A 22864-nucleotide genomic window follows, 5' to 3' on the forward strand; every position below is an offset into this window, starting at 1 on the left:
AAATGAACATTCAATTCACGGGCAACAGCTCTGGTGGACATTCCTGCAGTCAGCATGCCAATTGCACGCTCCCTCAAAACTTGCGACATCTGTGGCATTGTGCTGTGTGATAAAACTGCACATTTTAGAGTGGTCTTTTATTGTGGCCAGCCTAAGGCACACCTGTGCAATAATCATGCTGTCTAATCAGCATCTTGATATGCCACACCTGTGAGGTGGATGTATTATCTCGGCAAAGGAGAAGTGCTCACTAACACAGATTTAGACAGATTTGTGAACAATATTTGAGAGAGATAGGCCTTTTGTGTACATAGAAAAAGTCTTAGATCTTTGAGTTCAGCCCATGAAAAATGGGGGCAAAAACAAAAGTGTTGCGTTTATAATTTTGTTCAGTATATGTTTCAGCACATGAAAAGCAACAGTGGCCACTCAAAGCAACAGTGTGCTGCTCCAAATGTGACTATGAAAAATGTCACTTTCAAATTAATTTTCCATGTTTGCTGTAAACTAATTTTTTTTTCGAGAGCAGCAGCAGTCCTTATGTGTTTGGAGCGTGTCTGTGCCGTATGTGGCTGTTCTAATTTTAAATGCTCTCTAAACTGTGCCTGTGATCTTACTCAAGGCAAAACAGAAAAGCAACTGAAGCTCCAAACTGTAAGGGAAGGTGAAACATGAACATTTGTGTGAAAAACACAGGATAGAACTAATCAGAAAAAATATATATTAGTTATATATAACCTCTCAGGGTTTTACAAAATACAAACTTGAAACTGGTGAAAGCACAGCATGATGTAAGGTTATAAGCACATTGCACAAAAACAATAACATAAGGGAGGAAAACACATACTTTCCCTGTCACACACACTGGCTGGAGGCGTTGATAGGACTTTAGGACTTCAGGGAAACATGGCGGAAGAATGAATGTGAAAGAGAGCAATGCTTATCGCTGAACTGCAGCACCTCTCAGAAGGAACTCAAGGAATGTTCCAGAAGCACAAGTACAAAGTGACTTTGGAGGGAATAGAGGAAAGCAGACAGCTAAACTGATGAAAGTGTCCTATTACAGCACTGCTCTGCCTTCAATATTAAACATTAATCTATATTTCTTTTCATTAATAAGCTAAAAAAATGATTTTTGAGTATACATAATATAAAAAATATATTATTTTTATATAGATAGAATTATTATTCTATCACTTTATGTAGAATAATATATAAATGTTTCAGATTGTATATATATATCAAATTTTAAATATTTGAAAATACAATTATAGTATTAATATGACATACTATCCTATTTCTGTGGAAATGTTTGGTCCACTAGGTGAAAGAGAGAGGAGAAAAAGTATCAACAGAGCTGTCAGTGCATCCATTACTATGAAACATCACAAGCTGTGCAGATTTATTCAGGGTAGGTGAGTTGAGAATGAGCACATGCCAAATCAATTTAAATGGTCAGCAAACACAGCCTTTCTTGAAGACCAAGATGATTCAAAACACGTCAGTCCTTTAGAGAGAATAAATAAAATGCAAAAATAATAAGGATGTAACATTAAGAATAAAGCATTATCATTTAACCTATAATGTCTGAAAGATGTGATGGCACAAAGAGGATGCGCATTTGCAATCTGCCGATAGATGCAGATGGCCAAATAGTTTCCCAGCATAATAGTTTTGTCGATGCAGAAAAATATTGAGTCCTGAGGCTTTGAAGACTGTATGAACTTTGTCCTTACGGACTTCCCTCAGTCCATTACAAGAAAGCCTATGAAAGAGGATTAGTTGATGAGCTAGAGTACTAACAGACCCATTTTCAGTCTGAAATGTTTCATTCTCTTTTAAATGCATCCACTGAAACAATTATGTGTACTGTCAGCCTTTTCCTCTCCAACTGAACTGAATAACTACATATGAACGACAACTGGCCTCTTGCAATTGGTGCCTAAATTTAGAAATCCTTAAAATCACTTTTTTTTTTTTTTTTATGTTACAGTATAGCTGATGATATACGATCACTGTGCTTACATTTGTTCTTCATCCCCTCTCTAGGCCTGCCTCAGCAATTTGAGTTCACCTCCGCCTTAAACCTATGATTCCATGAAGACCACTATCTCCATCGGTTTATTGACAGTCCACAAACTGAATACAGATGAAGGGCTTAAGTGTCCCTCATTATGGTTACATGAAGCCTGTGCTCTTTAGGAAGTTGGCTTAAAGTTCAAGTACTGCAATCTCCTTACCAACAGCACCAGTGGATTCTATTCATCCGCTCCTGTAGCAGGATGGTGTGCCATTCAGAATTTAAAAAGCAATTTGAACTGAGGTAGCTAGAATATAATTTGGTATTATATATAAACGTACACATAACATTTGGGCTATTTCCAAAAACATGAGATATGAATTTATATACACTACTGTTCAAAAGTTTGGTTTTTGAATACCGATATTACTGGTACTACAGATTTGTTTTTTGTTTGTCTGTTTGTTTGTTTGTTTTTTTTAAGAAATGATATATACTTCAGGATGATTATTTTGATCAAAAGTGACTGTAAGTACATTTATAATGTTACAAAAGATTTCCATTTCAAACAAATGCTGCTAATATATATACAGTGGGTACGGAAAATATTCAGACCCCCTTAAATTGTTACAAATACTAGTGGGAGTGTGCTCACTTGTGTGTTTGTGTGTGTGTGTGTGTGAGTGAGTGAGTGTGCCAGTGTGTGAGTGTGTGTGTGCGTGATGCAGAGAGCGCGACCATAACGTAGAGACCTAAATGACATGCCGTCGTGTAAATAAGATAAATAACATAAGGCTATTTAGTTTGTTTAATAAAAGAACAAGATATAGACCTGTTCTATCGGAAAGGTAACTTTAAATTACTTCTGTTGTGATAGAGAAAATATAATTAAATAAAATTAACTTGACCTTCAAGGGGGGCGGGGGGTGCCGTTGGAGGGGCGGCCGCCCCCCTAAAATAATGGCAGGGGAAACACTGATATGAATCGCATTTTAAAATATATTAAAATAACAGTTTTAATATATTAATTTATTAATATAAACAGTCCAATCCAACCCTATTCCAACCCTAAAATGTGACCCTGGAGCTGGTCTTAAGTAGCACGGGTATATTTGTAGCAATAGCCAAAAATACATTGTATGGGTCAAAATTATCGATTTAAATTTTTTGCCAAAAATCATTAGGATATTAAGTAAAGAACATGTTCCATGAAGATATTTAGCAAATTTCCTACCGTAAATATATCAAAACTTAGTTTTAATTAGTAACATGCATTGCTAAGGACTTCATTTCGACAACTTTAAAAGGCTCAAATAGTTGTATCTCGGCCAAATATTGTCCTATCCTAACAAACCATACATCAATAGAAAGCTTATTTATTCATAGCTTTCAGACGATATATAAATCTCAATTTCGAAAAATTGACAATTAAGACTGGTTTTGTGGTTCAGAGTCACAAATGTTATTCAAACTATGAATTAATATGCCTGAAAAGACATGCTGGAATAAGATTTTCTAGTTAAATGTATTGTGAGCGTACCAAATGTCAATTTACATGCATAATAAAGCTAAAAATGCAGCCAGATACTGTCTGAAACTTGTGCTTTTCGAGCAGAACTCTTGCTGAATATTTCTTGCAAAATTCAAAAAGATTCTTCCTCACTTAAAATAACTTAAAATAACACCAATGTATCCTTAAAACACACACACACACACACACACACACACACACATACTGTGTGATGACAGGTCCTGGAACTTCACAACAAACCTCTCAGGATAAAGTCTATACCGGTAAACTTGACACTACAGTGACTGTCACACTATTTTAGTTTCCCTACAGCTCATTAAACAAACATGAGGGTCTGACTCAAAACAGGGCATATTTGGGCTATAATTCCACATGGTAGTCTGAGTGTAAGTGATTATTTATAAATTATTGCCACCCCTACCATAGCTTTGGCTCCTGAAGTACACTGTTGCAGAAATCCTTTAATGAATGTATCGGGGGCTTTGGAAGAACAGGGATGTCTGACTCAAAGAGGTAAATTAAAAGCAACAAAGTGCAGAAGGCATGTAGTGTCTGACATTAAAGCCATGCAGAATGGATGTCATTACATATGGAGACTAGATCAATATAAGTGAAGATGAAAAAAGAAAACCCTTCAAGCATTGCAAACAGCTGGTGAGCATTCGCACAACATTTCAGCAACCTTTTTCTGTGTGTATGTGTGTGTTAGTGAATGAGCTCCACCACTGAGAACTGCTGTACGTATGAAAGCAATCACACTGCTGGAATACATTGGCCTTATACTGTGACGGCAGGGAGTAGACTCAAGGTGGAAGGGGAGAGGGTCGAAAAGAGGCAAGTATACATTGGAATGACAGAGGCCGAAAAGCAGGGGGCAACATCTCGAAGGGCATTGTGCACCATCTCCAGCTGGAGCACTTGACATTTAAACTAGGGTCTGGAAATCCCAAAGGAAAGGCTCCACATATCTTTAGATTTGTGTAAGGGTGCTTGAATGAAAACATCAGCATGATTCAACATTAAGTGTGCAAACTCTGCAGGGCTGACATTTGCGTTTAAAGACATAAGTAATCCCTGAGATATTTCTCATCCCTACAATCAAGATATGCGGTGATGTGAAAGGTGCCACATTCGATAATGGAGGAATAAAGGCCTATCCTACCAAAGGCTTTCAGCACAAAAGCATGCACAACAAGCTTTTTAATCAAAGAGCCCAAAATATCAAACTGCAATTGTCATTGTTTAATTCAGACAGTGGGTTATTTTTTTCAGTTATTCTAATGGGATACAATTAATTTAGCTCTATAAACTTTGTAGCATTTAACAGTATGCAACATAAAAATAATTAGCATTAGGCTATTTAACATTAACAGAAAATGACTAATTGATAAAGACAATCACTGGTTAGTTTCTCAGTGTATAAGTGATTTGAATGAATCGGTTGAGTGTTTGATTCAATGATTCACTTATAAAGACAGTTGCTTGTGTCTTTCCTGAATGAATGAATGCTGAATGAATCACTCAATGATTCACTCATTTTTGCCACTTCCTGGAGCAACAATGTTCTACTTTTCGTTGATATGTAAAGCATCAAAGAGATAGTATACTCAACAATGACAATTATGTCATCATTTACTCATTCTTATTAAGGAAGTCAATGGGAACCAAAACTGTTTGGTTACCAACATTCTTCAAAATCTGCTTTGCACATAAATACATTGAGGTTTATTATTCAAGATAAGTATTATTCTGCACACTAAATAGATAATATATCATTCCCTTATTAGTTTTCCACTCTTTAGCTTAATGTGTTTACCTCTATAAGCGTACAGCCCTAGGTTATGACTGGATTTTTCTACAGAAAACATTCTGTATGTTTTTGGATGTGGTTAGATTTTAATTTATAGTTTTGTGTTGGACTTGGTTCGATCGTTCAAGAACCTACTTGTTTTGTACATATACATTTGACGTATATCTGACATTAAGATCTAGTTAATGTTTGTATAGATCCAATTAAGCGGCATCGATCGCTACTTTGTGTGCACAAGATAATTATGCCACAAGAAGCTACAACGAGCAGCTGCGCACCCCTTTATAATACATACACAATAGATAATAACAGCCTGTGGGGTCTCAGCGGTGGTGTGAAGCAACTAAACACACAGACTTGAGGAAAGTCACACATGAATGTAAATAATGGGTCAAATTACACCTTGCACCTCATACGTGTAATTTCCAGAACAAACTAATTTTCTCGGATGTGAGAAACAAGGGTGACAATGTAAAGCGTAGGAGGACTGACAGATCCTCAGCATCTTGAAGAGGGCCTGATCTGAGAAATCTTTAATGAGCCCACAGATGTGACTTTGTCTCACTGTTAGAAATCAAATTATTACAGAAATCTATGCACGGTCATGGCCGCCTCCTTACTGATGTAGAATGGCAATTTTTTTGACGGGTTGTAAGAGGTGAGGCACTAGTTCCTGTCACCACTCGCTCAAAACTGCACTGCAACGAAAAGCCAATTAGCCAAGGAGACTCATAGAAAATGAAAAGGGAGTATTTTTCATTCCTAATTATTGGTCATGTCAGCAAAGTAATTTAAGAAATGCCAAATGTCACCACAGGGCAACTGGGGAAAAAAGGGTGATGCTGTGAGTTCTGGGCTACTAGAATAGAGAAAAGTTTATCCCTTATTACAAAAAATACTTACAGTGTAGCCTTTTACTTTATGCAACTACTCGCGATAATTACACCTGCCAAATCTGTGGAACTTCTGTAAAATGTCAAACTCTTGGTAATTAGAGGGATTTGCGTCTTACCGCAAACTAGCAGCGAAACCCTTTTATTCCTTCAGACGTTCACACACGCTTGTGTTGGTGTGTGATTTCTCTATTGTTGTTATGTGATGCGGATACAGAGCTCTTATTGTTTGCTTCATCTTTGATTCTACTACTAAGTTTATTATGTTATCAAACACAGCAGTCCCCCAACAGGGGTGTAAAGTGGGTGCACACTGTGTGATTTGTTGTCTTTTGCGATTGTTGCTTGTCAGATTGTATGATACCATCTCAGTGTGATCTTGGTGAAAAGCAAAGATAGAATGTGTGCCATCAATGGTTTTGTATTTCAGATTGTACGATATTCATGAAATAGTACCACACAAACCCAACCAAGCCCTTGTGCTTGTTAGCAATGTTATGATTTAAATAACTAGGTGTAATTTGCACAGTATATACATTTTTGCATTTAAAACATGAGATGCAGGGCAGTGGAATGGAAAAGATATGTTTAGGTTAAGGTTTAGAGAGATGTTTTTTATAAAGTTTGAACTATGTGCGAGACACTGAAAATTACGTCTTGCAAATGTGTACAATAAAAAAAAATAAAAAAAAACTTGTGAACGGCCCCAATAATGCTTTAAGATGCTTTTGCCAGAAAGTCTCGCTCCCTATATCACAAGTTTATTTTTTCTTCAACTGCAAATATAAATATTCACATTAAAAAACGTACTAGCAAAAAGACAAATTCAAGAATTCGTAAAAATACACAATTTGTCTATGGAGCGGAAATTATAATCGAAAAAATAAACATTCAAACATGATTTGCATGTCAAACATTGATAGCCTAGGCATCTATAAAGTTCAGAAGTTACTTTATTATTCAGCCACTCCCTTTTGTGTTTTCCAGGAGAAATGGAAAATGAATTTTAATCTTTCCAAATTAAATCCAAAAGTCTCAGAACTCCTCCTTGACTGCACTGCAGTAAAAGACAAAATACATTACTTGCATTACATATTTGAGAATGGGAATATCAGATACTTTACTATCTATTAACAAGATGTGTCTCCATATATATATGTAGGCAAGTATCCTAATGAAATATTTCCCAAAGGAAAGGCTCCACATATCTTTAGATTTGTGTAAGGGTGCTTGAATGAAAACATCAGCATGATTCAACATTAAGTGTGCAAACTCTGCAGGGCTGACATTTGCGTTTAAAGACATAAGTAATCCCTGAGATATTTCTCATCCCTACAATCAAGATATGCGGTGATGTGAAAGGTGCCACATTCGATAATGGAGGAATAAAGGCCTATCCTACCAAAGGCCTTCAGCACAAAAGCATGCACAACAAGCTTTTTAATCAAAGAGCCCAAAATATCAAACTGCAATTGTCATTGTTTAATTCAGACAGTAGGTTCTTTTTTTCAGTTATTCTAATGGGATACAATTAATTTAGCTCTATAAACTTTGTAGCATTTAACAGTATGCAACATAAAAATAATTAGCATTAGGCTATTTAACATTAACAGAAAATGACTAATTGATAAAGACAATCACTGGTTAGTTTCTCAGTGTATAAGTGATTTGAATGAATCGGTTGAGTGTTTGATTCAATGATTCACTTATAAAGACAGTTGCTTGTGTCTTTCCTGAATGAATGAATGCTGAATGAATCACTCAATGATTCACTCATTTTTGCCACTTCCTGGAGCAACAATGTTCTACTTTTCGTTGATATGTAAAGCATCAAAGAGATAGTATACTCAACAATGACAATTATGTCATCATTTACTCATTCTTATTAAGGAAGTCAATGGGAACCAAAACTGTTTGGTTACCAACATTCTTCAAAATCTGCTTTGCACATAAATACATTGAGGTTTATTATTCAAGATAAGTATTATTCTGCACACTAAATAGATAATATATCATTCCCTTATTAGTTTTCCACTCTTTAGCTTAATGTGTTTACCTCTATAAGCGTACAGCCCTAGGTTATGACTGGATTTTTCTACAGAAAACATTCTGTATGTTTTTGGATGTGGTTAGATTTTAATTTATAGTTTTGTGTTGGACTTGGTTCGATCGTTCAAGAACCTACTTGTTTTGTACATATACATTTGACGTATATCTGACATTAAGATCTAGTTAATGTTTGTATAGATCCAATTATGCGGCATCGATCGCTACTTTGTGTGCACAAGATAATTATGCCACAAGAAGCTACAACGAGCAGCTGCGCACCCCTTTATAATACATACACAATAGATAATAACAGCCTGTGGGGTCTCAGCGGTGGTGTGAAGCAACTAAACACACAGACTTGAGGAAAGTCACACATGAATGTAAATAATGGGTCAAATTACACCTTGCACCTCATACGTGTAATTTCCAGAACAAACTAATTTTCTCGGATGTGAGAAACAAGGGTGACAATGTAAAGCGTAGGAGGACTGACAGATCCTCAGCATCTTGAAGAGGGCCTGATCTGAGAAATCTTTAATGAGCCCACAGATGTGACTTTGTCTCACTGTTAGAAATCAAATTATTACAGAAATCTATGCACGGTCATGGCCGCCTCCTTACTGATGTAGAATGGCAATTTTTTTGACGGGTTGTAAGAGGTGAGGCACTAGTTCCTGTCACCACTCGCTCAAAACTGCACTGCAACGAAAAGCCAATTAGCCAAGGAGACTCATAGAAAATGAAAAGGGAGTATTTTTCATTCCTAATTATTGGTCATGTCAGCAAAGTAATTTAAGAAATGCCAAATGTCACCACAGGGCAACTGGGGAAAAAAGGGTGATGCTGTGAGTTCTGGGCTACTAGAATAGAGAAAAGTTTATCCCTTATTACAAAAAATACTTACAGTGTAGCCTTTTACTTTATGCAACTACTCGCGATAATTACACCTGCCAAATCTGTGGAACTTCTGTAAAATGTCAAACTCTTGGTAATTAGAGGGATTTGCGTCTTACCGCAAACTAGCAGCGAAACCCTTTTATTCCTTCAGACGTTCACACACGCTTGTGTTGGTGTGTGATTTCTCTATTGTTGTTATGTGATGCGGATACAGAGCTCTTATTGTTTGCTTCATCTTTGATTCTACTACTAAGTTTATTATGTTATCAAACACAGCAGTCCCCCAACAGGGGTGTAAAGTGGGTGCACACTGTGTGATTTGTTGTCTTTTGCGATTGTTGCTTGTCAGATTGTATGATACCATCTCAGTGTGATCTTGGTGAAAAGCAAAGATAGAATGTGTGCCATCAATGGTTTTGTATTTCAGATTGTACGATATTCATGAAATAGTACCACACAAACCCAACCAAGCCCTTGTGCTTGTTAGCAATGTTATGATTTAAATAACTAGGTGTAATTTGCACAGTATATACATTTTTGCATTTAAAACATGAGATGCAGGGCAGTGGAATGGAAAAGATATGTTTAGGTTAAGGTTTAGAGAGATGTTTTTTATAAAGTTTGAACTATGTGCGAGACACTGAAAATTACGTCTTGCAAATGTGTACAATAAAAAAAATTAAAAAAAAACTTGTGAACGGCCCCAATAATGCTTTAAGATGCTTTTGCCAGAAAGTCTCTATATCACAAGTTTATTTTTTCTTCAACTGCAAATATAAATATTCACATTAAAAAACGTACTAGCAAAAAGACAAATTCAAGAATTCGTAAAAATACACAATTTGTCTATGGAGCGGAAATTATAATTGAAAAAATAAACATTCAAACATGATTTGCATGTCAAACATTGATAGCCTAGGCATCTATAAAGTTCAGAAGTTACTTTATTATTCAGCCACTCCCTTTTGTGTTTTCCAGGAGAAATGGAAAATGAATTTTAATCTTTCCAAATTAAATCCAAAAGTCTCAGAATAAAAAAAAACTTGTGAACGGCCCCAATAATGCTTTAAGATGCTTTTGCCAGAAAGTCTCGCTCCCTATATCACAAGTTTATTTTTTCTTCAACTGCAAATATAAATATTCACATTAAAAAACGTACTAGCAAAAAGACAAATTCAAGAATTCGTAAAAATACACAATTTGTCTATGGAGCGGAAATTATAATCGAAAAAATAAACATTCAAACATGATTTGCATGTCAAACATTGATAGCCTAGGCATCTATAAAGTTCAGAAGTTACTTTATTATTCAGCCACTCCCTTTTGTGTTTTCCAGGAGAAATGGAAAATGAATTTTAATCTTTCCAAATTAAATCCAAAAGTCTCAGAACTCCTCCTTGACTGCACTGCAGTAAAAGACAAAATACATTACTTGCATTACATATTTGAGAATGGGAATATCAGATACTTTACTATCTATTAACAAGATGTGTCTCCATATATATATGTAGGCAAGTATCCTAATGAAATATTTTTTGCAAGCAACATATAGCCTATATCAGTCATGTATTTTATGATATAGTAGATATTTTACAAGTGACAGATTTTTTTCTGAAGGGCTCTAAAAAGCATGAAATGGACTTTTTTCCTGTCTGCTGCCTTTGACGTCACAGCTCATACGCTGGAAATATAGTTGGTAAGGGCTTGGGACTTTTATTCTGATAATATTGAATTCAATAAAGTGTGGCAAAAAACATTTAAATAACATTATTGGGAAACATATCTCACCAGTAAACACAAGTTTTACAAAAGTTTACACAATGTTGGAATAAATAAAAAGAAATAATGTGCTGGTACAGGTTTCTGCCAATAACCTCCATCTTGATAATGGCCTAGAGTCTGGAAACTGACTGACGGCTGGCTCTGTGGCTCTGCGGACAAATGTATCTTGATGATGAGAGTGGTTGTGTTTCCAGACACCTGTTGCTGACATGATAATTACAACTCCACCTGCTCATCTTCTCCCCCTTACTAGCTATTGATTAGCCTTCATATTTGAGACACATGTATTCTGGTCTGTTCTCACAAAAACACAGAGCCATAGTAATTAAAGCACTGAAAGTGCATTAAACCTTTTAACAAGACCAATAATATTACTTATAAAGCCTCACTTATACTTAAACAATAAGTAGTAGCTTTGTGAACACTAGCTTAGCCAGACAATAATAATAAATCATGACGCAATTATATATAGTCTCTCAACTCTCTCCCTCAGCCAGTCTTTGGCCTTTCGAAGCCTGTTGAATCATATAAATGCTGATGATAGGTTGTTCTTTCCTCTGTGGAGTAAAAGTGATTCCAAAAACTTTTCCAGCCTTATTAGATTTGCAGCCCTCTGCAGGTACAGAAGGAAACGGCTACAGTACGCAAACAGCTGGAACAGAGTCATCCTCGTCTAACATCGTTCAAGGCATGAATCCAAGCCTTTCACAACAAAACTATTAAAAAGTCCCCACTCAAATAAAGTAATATTTTAAAAGGCCACAGGAGATCACATTAGCCTTCAGCATTGTGTCATGAGCCACCGTTAAATCACGTGACACAGTGATTTAACTCCCCCAGTTAAGCATTCTGGGTGAAAAATAACTCTTGAGCAATCTCAAATATGCATAGTGATGATGAATCTTAATTATAAAGGCGATAAGCTTTCCTAATATCAGCATTCACAGCACGCACAGTCAACCAGATAAAGTGAAGGGCCGTAACTCAAAATTTTGGTTTTAAATCTTGCTGGACTAGAACAAATGATCTCAAGGTGACTTTGACCCAGGTAAAACTGATGAAGTTGCATTCTGCATATCTCAAACTGCGTGGACACGCTACCAAAATAGCACACACTAATTTAAAATGTTTGCCATTTTAATTAGATTGTGCTCTGAGATTGCACTATCTGATGAACTTACGGGGGCGTCGTGATTCAGCGACATTTGAGCCGGAACAGAGTAGAAAAGGGTTACATAACGAACTTTGTTTCACACAACTAAACAGGTCATTGTGGTGATTCAATTCAGATAGCAGCTGAATGGCACCTGAAACTTGAAATAGCAACACTACAAAGCTCAGTGGAAAAGCTAGAAACTCTTTATGCTTTATTAAATAAGACAGTAGAAGATACATTTCTAAGAATTACAGTTTGCTTTGGGCATCTAGTATTTTAAATGTAGCAAAACATCTCAGCTTCTGTTGACTGTATGTCATAGTCACACGCACTTTATGATATTAATACTGTAGTGCAAGGAATTCTGGGAAAAACTGGGTTTATGACTTTATGGAATAATTTAATATGACAACCCGGCAAGCAGCTGCATCCTCCGCCAAAACCAGAAGGCTAGGAACGAAAGGTCAAGGGGTCAAGCTAGTCCAGATCTCCGTCCAGCTGTGTCCTCTAAGCGACGACAGGTATCCGTGTCATTCTTCCTTCATTAACGTCCGCTACAAAAATAACACTCCATCATATTTCCAATGCGAACTCAAAGAGATATTATTTATATATGCTGTCTATGAAAGGGAAACAACATATGTGTGGGAAACCGGAGGGAGAAAAGAGTAAATGAGCTTTGAGGAAATTGGCAGAGAGGCTCAGCATGAGGCAGCCCCGATTCAAGGGAACCCAGATTGTACTGACAGCTATTTTCCCCTCAAACAAGAGGCCCACCAGGAGAAGCGGCCACGAACAAGCCTCCCTTGTGAAACAATGAGGCCACAAATATATTACTGACTATATTAAACGCATCTCTGCTGAAAACAACGAGGCAGAAAGAATCAGACGGGAAAGCCACAGCACATACAACCTGCTCACAAATTCTACATGGCAAAAGGTCAAACGTATAACGCAGCACGCTCCCACCTCCTCTGAATCGCCGCCATTGGCAGTCGTTGAGGGATGGTGACTCCTCTCTGTCAAGCCAATGCACTTCAGAATGGACTTTGATGTAATTTCTTCATTCACAGAAGCTGACCCATAAAAAGCCTGGCTCTGGACTGTGGTCATGGACATTCTGATGAGGGCAGAAGTCTAGGTCCAACATGTCTAGGAAATTTGCCAGTCTTCTGGTAAAAATAGTAGCACTGTACAGGCACACACAGGCATACATATGGATTCATTGGACCTAATTAAGGTATTTTAACTGAATGCTTTTGAATATATAGCCACTCTGACTGAAAATATTGAAAATATTAATCCAGTAAACATATTTCTTTTAAATTTCTACTTAGTTTTACTTTTAACTTACTAGTAATTACTTTTGAATGTACTTGAATATCAAAAGTACTTATAAGGACAGCTGTATGTTATTTTAATTGCTATCTGATATACTTCATTCGAAATACTTAAACAGACAGGATTCTAAAGTCCCTGTCGCATATATAGGATAGAGCTTATTTTATTGAAAAGAATCATGAAGTGAATATATATATACACACACACCCACTTTTTTTACATTTAACTTCATATTGCAATACTGCATTTGAACATGAGTTGAAGTGAGGTAGGAACTGCAAAATTAAGTTGAAATGTAAAAAGCATTATTAATTCAGTTCGAAATGCGGCACAACCTTGGTAAAAAGTCAGATATTACATATTTAATGTAGTAAAGTAAAAGTTTACCAAAATGAAAATAGAGTATAGAGTAAATTACTGGAGAAAAATACCTTCCTCCATTGAATTTAGCATGTCTCAAAAGCAAGCAGCTGCTGAATACTGCAGCAGTACAGATGTATTCCAGCATGACGAAAACAAACACCGCTTTTCTCTTTTTTTTAACACTGCGGCTGTAGCAGCAGTTTGTAAATGTGTTTGTGGTTGTTTATAGGTGTGTATGGACTGAGCAACTCTGTCACAACAGGTAGTGGTGAGAATGAGTTGCAAAAACAGACAACTCCACACCTCTGCATCTGATCCTTCCTGACAGACACAGGGCTCCAATCAGACCATGTTTCCAACACAGCTGTCACCCAGGAAGCTTTTCACTTCTTTGAGGTCAGAAAAATGCTTCAGTATGACTGTATATTCTGCAACAAAGGTTCATTTATTTTGGTAGTAGATCAACTTACTGAAATGGATTCAGTCTTTGCTGAGAGACTGCGAAACTGCTTTAATACGTTTAATAGTCTCTTTTGAAGAAAATTAGTTCTTGTGGGTCAAAATAAAATCATTGTACAAATCACTGTGCATTTGTGCACTTTCACTTCTTTGAGGTCAGAAAAATGCTTCAGTATGACTGTATATTCTGCAACAAAGGTTCATTTATTTTTGTAGTAGATCAACTTACTGAAATGGATTCAGTCTTTGCTGAGAGACTGCGAAACTGCTTTAATACGTTTAATAGTCTCTTTTGAAGAAAATTAGTTCTTGTGGGTCAAAATAAAATCATTGTACAAATCACTGTGCATTTGTGCACAGTGCACTTGTGAAGTGCTTCATGCACTGAAAGCCCTTTGCAAGTAATGAGGTCGCGACTCAGCCATCACTCATGTAGCCTACCACTGTGTGACAGTACTCTAAACATCATCTAGTATGTGGACAGAGCCTTTTGTAATTCTCTTCCTTGATGCTCAATTACAAGCTATGGCTGAAAAGGTGGTAAACCGGACAATAGATCACACTGATGAAATAGTTAGTGCCCCCTGCTGGCTTTCACCAACCAACACCAACCCTACCACTGACATGACTTAAAAGGCTGGCATGAACGCTGATGGTTTGAAGATGAAATAATAGTATAGATATGTAATATTCATTGCATTTCCAAACAAATTTTGGCTGTTACAGCACTAAAATGCAGCATGTTCTAAATAATGCCTAAGGTGGTTAAAAACAGTTAACGATATTAACACCATCTGACAATTCCATGTGTAATTCACTAATGAATTACATGGGAATTCTGTACTTGAAGCAGCCTTAATGGTGTATCCCAAAATGTTGTTTTCTGCAGTTTGACCTTTAGGGATTTCAGGTTATTTCCCTAGAGACACATAATAATTAAAATGTAAAATGAGGTTGGGTATATATGCTACTTTTATACTGTGCACACCACCAAGTAAAAACTTGGCAAGCCAATAAAATGGCTGGTAATTTAACATAACTTTTTAAAATACATTTTCTTAAGGAAATTCAACATAACTTTTAACTCTGTTGAATGTTACAGAGACATCAGAAGTCTGTGTGAAATATCTATAGTTTTTCTCTAGAAATCCATGTAATGCCACATTTGTGGAATATCCCCTTCATATGTATGTATGTGTGTATATACATTTACAGTAAACTACTTTAGAGACAAAATATTGGCCATTACATTGACAGGGCTCGCAAAATTTCAAAATCCCTGGTAGCCCTTCGGGCAGGTACTCTTCAGATTTTGGTAGCCCGAAAATTAATTTAACTAGCCCAAATAAAAAAAATATAGGAGTTTAAATGTCAATCAAAATAATTTTCAATACACAAATATCAACAAATATGAAGGAAGGAATTTTATTTCACTATTTACAGGGTATCTGCAGAATATTTAAAAATACATTTAAGGCAATTAATGACCCATTTTAAGAGCTGCACAAGTAAAATGAACACAGTGTGAGTGGGGTTGGACAATGTCTATGGTAACATACAGTATTGAGCCATAAAATTACATTTAGATTTACAGTTCAGATACAGGTTTTCATAAAAACAAAAATCTTATACAACAGCATTTCAGCCTTTAGACCATTTTTATGAAACGGGATAAATCAAGCAAGTTATTGTCAATTTAAAACGAATAAATATTACTGTCTTAATTGTTTAGATTTTTAGAAGGTACATTAACTAATTTCTCATTTACAACACTATGTGTTTGCTGCGTAAAAACATGAGTTGATATTTGCATTGATCTGAACATAAACAGCAAGAAAGGCTTATTGGAAATACAAATTAATTCTCTGCCACAAGGTGGCGCTTTAGGAGCGCTGAAATATTGCGTTTTCCCCAGTAACGGCTGTACACAAAGCAGCTCAGCGCTCATAAACGCTGCTTTATCAGGAATTATAGGTCAAATGAAATTAAAATGCCAACAACACGTTTCTGAGGACAGTCGATTCCCTTCAGATACATTAAAATAAAGACATCCGCGCCGCGTTTTGACTTGAAACGCGCAGCGCTCATATCTATTCAGTGACATCATTGCCTTTTGAAGTTTAATCCAGCCGTATCCCGATTCTTTTCTTTCCGTCCCCAACTGTAAGACCTTTTGAAATTATAATTAAGACATTTCTTATAACATTTTACGTATTTAAAACTTTTTATGGCCTTAAGTTTGATACAACTCACTTTAGGAGTTTTTAAGGACCCGCGGGAAATCTGCATTTAATATAGCCGGTCGGGCAGAGTGGTGATACATTTGGTAGCCCGACTGGAAAACACAATAGCCCCGGGACGTCGGGCTAGCGATTTTGCGAGCCCTGATTGTGTATTTTTTCTCCGTCAATGAAGTTACAAACAAAGCCACAGCAAATAGTTTCACATCTCCGAGCAACACGGTAGCCTTCCTGTAATTTAATTCCGGTATGAATCAGTGATTTTAAACAAATTGTGTGAAGGAATGATTCAATGAGTCACTCATTATACAGTCACTTGTCGCTACCTACTGATTTATCGACTTAACCAGAAGAAAGTAAGTATTTTTAAAATTATATTATAATTTGTAATGCAAAAATAATGCAAAACAGTTTCATATCGCTAACAAATATTTATGGTTGGTAAATGAACAAAGTTAGCAGATTTGACATTGTTAATTATTTTCAATAAAAATAATGTGAAAGAGCCGTAAGTTTACTCAGCTTTAGCAAATCTGAAAATTTGCTAATTATTATTTTCATAAGAATAACGTAAAATGCATTTCCTTGCCAATAATAAATACTTACAGCTGTAAAATTCACTCACCATTTTATTAGCAAGGTTTGGTAATGACCCTGCTTACACTGCATATTTTATTTATTTATTTATTTATTTTTTAATAGGCCTAACCACAAAGCCTGACAAGCTTCTTATATGGCCCTTAAAATATTGATTCCCACGAGGAACAACTTGTATTCCAACTACCTCTTCTTTTGCCCACTAATTTAGAACATCATCCCTTCTGAAAAGCTATCCATCTGTCAGTGATTTTGCGTGTTTTGTACTACAAGCTGTTTAACACTTCAGATGTAGTCAAGTACAAAACAAGAGACCAAAGTAGATGTGAGTATTTGTGTATGACTAATGCAATGTTGATCATCAGGGGCTGTTAAGGAGAAGAACAGAAGATAAGTCCAGGGAAAACTATAGGTGATCCACTGAGCATTCACACAAAGCTTTGTTACTGTGAGAAGATCACTCCAACTCCCGATCGATTCTCCTCAGGGCGGGAGAAAAGGTGATGCATATCCAAGTAGCAACAGTATGGTCTGCAGCAGAAGAAGCACAGATCTTCAATCTGATATAACATATTCCCCTCTGAGGTATTTACATCCTTTTATGTCCTATTCATGTGTCCACCAATAAACAGAAACCATCTAATTGGAGCCATTTTATCGAGGCTGCTCAATTTCCCACGAGACGTAATTCCAACCTGAGGGCAGTGTGCCATTTGTCACTTGACAGGAAACACTACAGAACATGTTACACGACAAGCCTCACGCACACAAACAGCTGCTAGAAATCATCCTGTAAGCGGTGCATATTCACACAAATAACCCTGAACATGGTTTTTGTAGAAGAGGAGTTCTTAAAATCTATTTGACTGCAGACATCTGGGGACTTTAATGACCCTGCTCTGCACCTGGCTCTTCAGCAGCCATGCTTTGCTCATGGAGATTAAAAGCCTCTTTCAGGCATGCCAGAGAAGAGGCAGTGTTACACAGCGGCAAACTGTAACATGCTGGATTTTACACTTGTAAGATAGGGCACTGATCCCAAGTATGATGCCTTTTCCAGCTATTAATCCATCCCCTCAGGACTTGTCCTCAGTGGGTCCGTATGTTCACCACTGAGTAGACATATTTGGCTTTTACCTGGTGATCTGTGGTCAGTTTATAGCAACTAATTCGAAATAAGTGAGATTAAATAGGGTTTAGATGAAGCCAGGCAAACTAGGTTTGTGAAAGAACCCTGCTGTTTTGTGAAATTAGATATGGCATAACTTATGGAAATAAACAAGACTTTGAAACTAGACTTTTCTGCTCTATTAATGAGGACAAATGCTTCCATTATTTGACAGTCAGTGAATTTATTTTTACTTCAAGTTGCTTAAGCAGGAAACAAAAAAGTTTAAGCTGTCGTTAGTAGATCCTAAAACACAAAAAATTGTCTATACAGAATTTCAATTTTATAATTAATCTCCTAGATATGGCCCATATAGCATCCTTTTCATCCTCCAGATCTTTATTGCTCCATATGTCAAACTACTTCATTTGAATAATGCATAAATGTACTAAAACAAATACTGGACTGTTCAACTTCAAAGCCTGAAGTGGATCTTTTTATATCACTATCACAAAATCGACAAACTCTAAAAACGAATTCTTATTTTTTCCCCCATGAATTCTCGAATGATCCCACAATGTTCTCCCATTCCAGTTACGCCCTGCTGGTTTTCCTTATATCAGAAAATGTGCCTTTGCTGCAAGAAACAAAATGAAGCACGTTTATAAAAATCTACCACCTGGACTCCTGCAGAGCAACTGGCTTCTAGAACAGTGGATTTTTAATTCAGCGCCTGTAGAAATAATGCTCATAATTAACTTTTGTCCTAAGGCCTGCTGATACTAAACTATGAAGCATATATCTACTGACCACATCCCTGCTAGGTTTTCAAAAAATACTTAAACCAGCCTAAAATGGTCTCCCAGGCTGGTCGTGCTGGACGAGTTTGCTGGTTTAAAATGGAGTTAGTCATCTCGACGAGGCTAAGAGATCAGCAAGACCATGTTAAACCACCTAAGACCAGCCAACCGTCTTAAACTGGTTTAAGATTGTGTGTGTGTGTCTCTTATTTATGAATTAAAGTCCAATATATGTTCATAAAAAGAGTTTATGTATTTACTGAAATACACTAAACAACTGCATGTCAGAATGACTCACTGAATAACGCGCGCGCTCTCTCTCTATCTAGAAGTAAGTCAGTGATGCGAGGTCTAGATCGCATTTATTATCCTCGGGATCTCGTCACACTGCCACCACACGACGGGTTATCAGCCAACAAGACTGCATCTCGCACACTTTACGGACACCGGTACTGCTGTGTATCCATATCTCTCCAGTCCAACTAGGAAACACATCAAGCCCTTTTGCGTATTCATTCCGCGTAACGACATACTCGATACGCTAAACGTCTAATCAAGATTATAGAAAAATAACCAGGCTGTTAATTTCTTATCTGTTTATATTTATAAAATAATGAGTTACAACGAATAGATAAGATTTGAGCTGGCGGTACTATTCTTATAAACCGTTTAGCATCAGATGAATCAGCTCTGATGCAAATTAAAATGCTAGGCAGGTGGTAATGACCAAGATACATCAGGCAGAAGTGCTGCCCAGGGGTTTGCCTCCACCCCACTAAATTCAATCAAACTACAAAGGTTTTTTTTTTTTTAAACCAGGAACCTAACAATTAGCATGTTTCTAAAACTTCACTTCTAAAAGCCTTATATATTTCCATATCCCACTAAGAATCACCGAGATGAAAGCTCACACCAAGCCTCCTCCAAATAAATCCACTGAAAACGCCGAGGATGTTTCAAACCTATATGTGATCATGTTATGCTGTATATATGGAGACGGAGTGCAACAGTTAAACCTCCAAATCAAGGCTGATCAATAGGCGTCCAGACGCGTAATTCCATCGCGAGATGCTGGGTGAGAAGGTACCCTGACAAGTGTAAGGTCGAAATCTTAGGTGCCACACGTTATCCAGCATGTTCTTGACTACTTGTAGACTAACACATGTGTTAATGGTGCATTTTGTTGGCTGTATATCAACTAGCTATACCATAAGTGATCGTGATTCGCTTTCCATCTCCAACCCATATTGAGCTGCGTTACCCGAAAATAAGCACTCAAAACACGCGTTCATTTGAGATTCAGTAATTAGCCGTTCCCTAATAGCGGTTATTTGAAACCACCCTGCGTGCTGTTAATATGTAAAACAGCTCGGATAAAATCTCTCAACGCCCTTATATTACTTTGTGATCCATCACTTAATGACCACAAGCAACTCACGTATCCGCTCGAGCATACTGCAAGAATATTTATTGAGTCCTCGCTCAATGCCTGCATTGAGTAAATGCGCTTCTATTCTCAAGCATTTGCTGCACGGTTGGCTCTCCTCTCCCTACATCCACTCCAAGCTCGTTCCCATCCATATACACTGATGCAAAACCTCCGAATAACTCCTCGAGACTGATGACTTACCTCGCACGCATGTGACCATCATAAAAAATATCAGATTCCAAAATGTAACTCCAGTTTTAATCCCCATTTTCTTTGCTTGGGAGTCCACCGGACCACATCTAATACATCCTCTCTTGAAAACGGACAGGAATCCCGTTGATCTGACGGTGTGCCCCTCTGTGTCATCTATGTTCATATTCACATGAAGGTAGTTGTTCTTTCCCTCAGCCAGAAGCGGAGCGGATCGCGGTGTGGCTCGGAGTGAACGGTGATGCTGGGATCCCACAGCAACCTTGACTAGGACTCAACCATCTCGCCAAAAGGGGCCAAACTCTCTGCGCTGTGATCTCGCTCACCAACTCCTATTCACTGCTATTCAGTGGATTAACTGTGTGATCTCACTGTTTCATCATTGCTAAAATAATGAATTTATTTTATCTCATATCTCATTTTGAAATAGAGCATACACCTGCAAATGCTTCACTGGCATGACTTATTATTGACCTTTGGGGTTTTTAATGCAACATCTTTTGAATATATTAATTTATTTTCATAAAGGCACAAACAATCCATTGGCCACGCACATATAAACAAGTAACAGTAGACGTAATATAATAGAAACTATTCTATCATAATTTAAAAACTATTCCATGTTTAATTCAGTCCAACATGCTGGTATTAACAATTTGATTTTACTGAATTTTAGAGTCCTCATGTAAATAACTATTTACTTGAGAATCTTGAGGCCAATGTAATCTTACTTACTTTACCCGTCTAGCATTAATATTATAATTATTTCCTACGAAAGGCATCTTTATTAGAAGTTTGGCAGTGAAAGTGAGATCTAAGACGGGGTGATTGCACTGTAGTAGGACACTCCTGCCATCTACAGGCTAAACACCCAGTCAAATTTCATCCTCAGAAGTATGCAGACACCTGGCATTCCCTCTCTGTCCACCAACCCCCTCACATTCCCACGTGCCTGAAACACAACACACACACCCCCTCTCTCTCTCTCTCTCTCTCTCTCTCTCTCTCTCACACACACACACACACACACACACTTTGGAGTTTCAAGGGATTTCATTTACCTCAAACATGCATCTCACCATCACCCAAACCGACACTTCAGTCATAACTAGTACTCGTTTTTCACCACTTTTTAGTCATTAACAAGTCATTCTCAACAATTTGGAACCTAAGACCAATATTTAGCACATAATGTCAAAAAATTAAGAATGAAGATAGAAATTACCACCTTTTGCCATACATAACAATAAAACTGTCCAAGGTGCTGAAGTCTCTGACGCAGCACATTTGAATAGATAGAGAGAGAGATAGACAGGCACTGTTGCAATGCTTATTTATAGATATGTTTAGTTCTATAAGTTAAGATATTATTATAGATACATTTATTTGTATAATATTTATTGATTTAATATATGCTGATACTGTATAAATTATTATTATTATCATATAATAATGTGTTCTAAGTTATCTTATACGCTCTTTTAAATAAAGAAGAGAGCCTGAGCATTATGAATAGCCGCAATGAGTTAAAGAAATATTCCACAAAGTCATTCATCCAATTTTTTTAGCCACTACATGCTCTCAAGAACTAATTAGATAGTGGAATTCCATCCTCATTAGTCCTGCAGATCCACACCCCTCTGAACAAAGGAAAGGGCAATAAATCATATAGTCATAGGCATAAGCATATAACCTTTACTCATCGCAGTCTCTCAGTGACAGGATCAGGATAGAGAGGGAGATGGTGGAAAATCCACCAGAGAATGAATCATGACTGCACCTCATCAAATCCACATTTCTCCTCTGCTTTGAGTACAAGAGACTAACCTTCTTCTCCCTCCTTCCTCCAACAAAATAAGTAAATTAAAATCCAGTTAAAGTCCCTTAAATACCAGATTGGCTCAGTGCGACTGGACATTTGGGGAATGATATCTCTGGACTCTAAAGGCATTCAGTTTAGGGTGACCATATTTTAGTTTTCCAAAAAGAGGACAGTAGGGGGCAGAGTTCGTGGGCGGTAATTTCTCTGCACGATAAATCGCATGCCATGTTTAACGCGCATCTTATCAGTAAAGCCGGTTCTGTATGTAAATCTCCATCACCTGCTTTCACATTGAGCAGCATTAACTACACAGAGCAGTTGTTCACTGACGAGCTGCGCAAAACCACGTTCATATTC

General features: G+C 37.0%; 1 protein-coding gene across 1 annotated transcript in view; it reads right to left on the reverse strand.

The window, feature by feature from the left end:
* The window catches only part of csmd3b (CUB and Sushi multiple domains 3b), a 441168-nt gene extending 420252 nt beyond the window's left edge, over positions 1–20916 (reverse strand). The window contains exon 1 of the mRNA XM_016281251.1: positions 20677–20916. Within this exon, the coding sequence (XP_016136737.1) occupies positions 20677–20851 (175 nt within the window). The 5' untranslated portion in view covers positions 20852–20916. The remainder of the gene's footprint in view (positions 1–20676) is intronic.
* Between the last annotated feature and the right edge of the window lie 1948 nt (positions 20917–22864).

Source organism: Sinocyclocheilus grahami, unplaced genomic scaffold (assembly GCF_001515645.1).
Source record: "Sinocyclocheilus grahami isolate Dianchi unplaced genomic scaffold, SAMN03320097.WGS_v1.1 scaffold149.1, whole genome shotgun sequence".
NCBI lineage: Eukaryota > Metazoa > Chordata > Actinopteri > Cypriniformes > Cyprinidae > Sinocyclocheilus > Sinocyclocheilus grahami.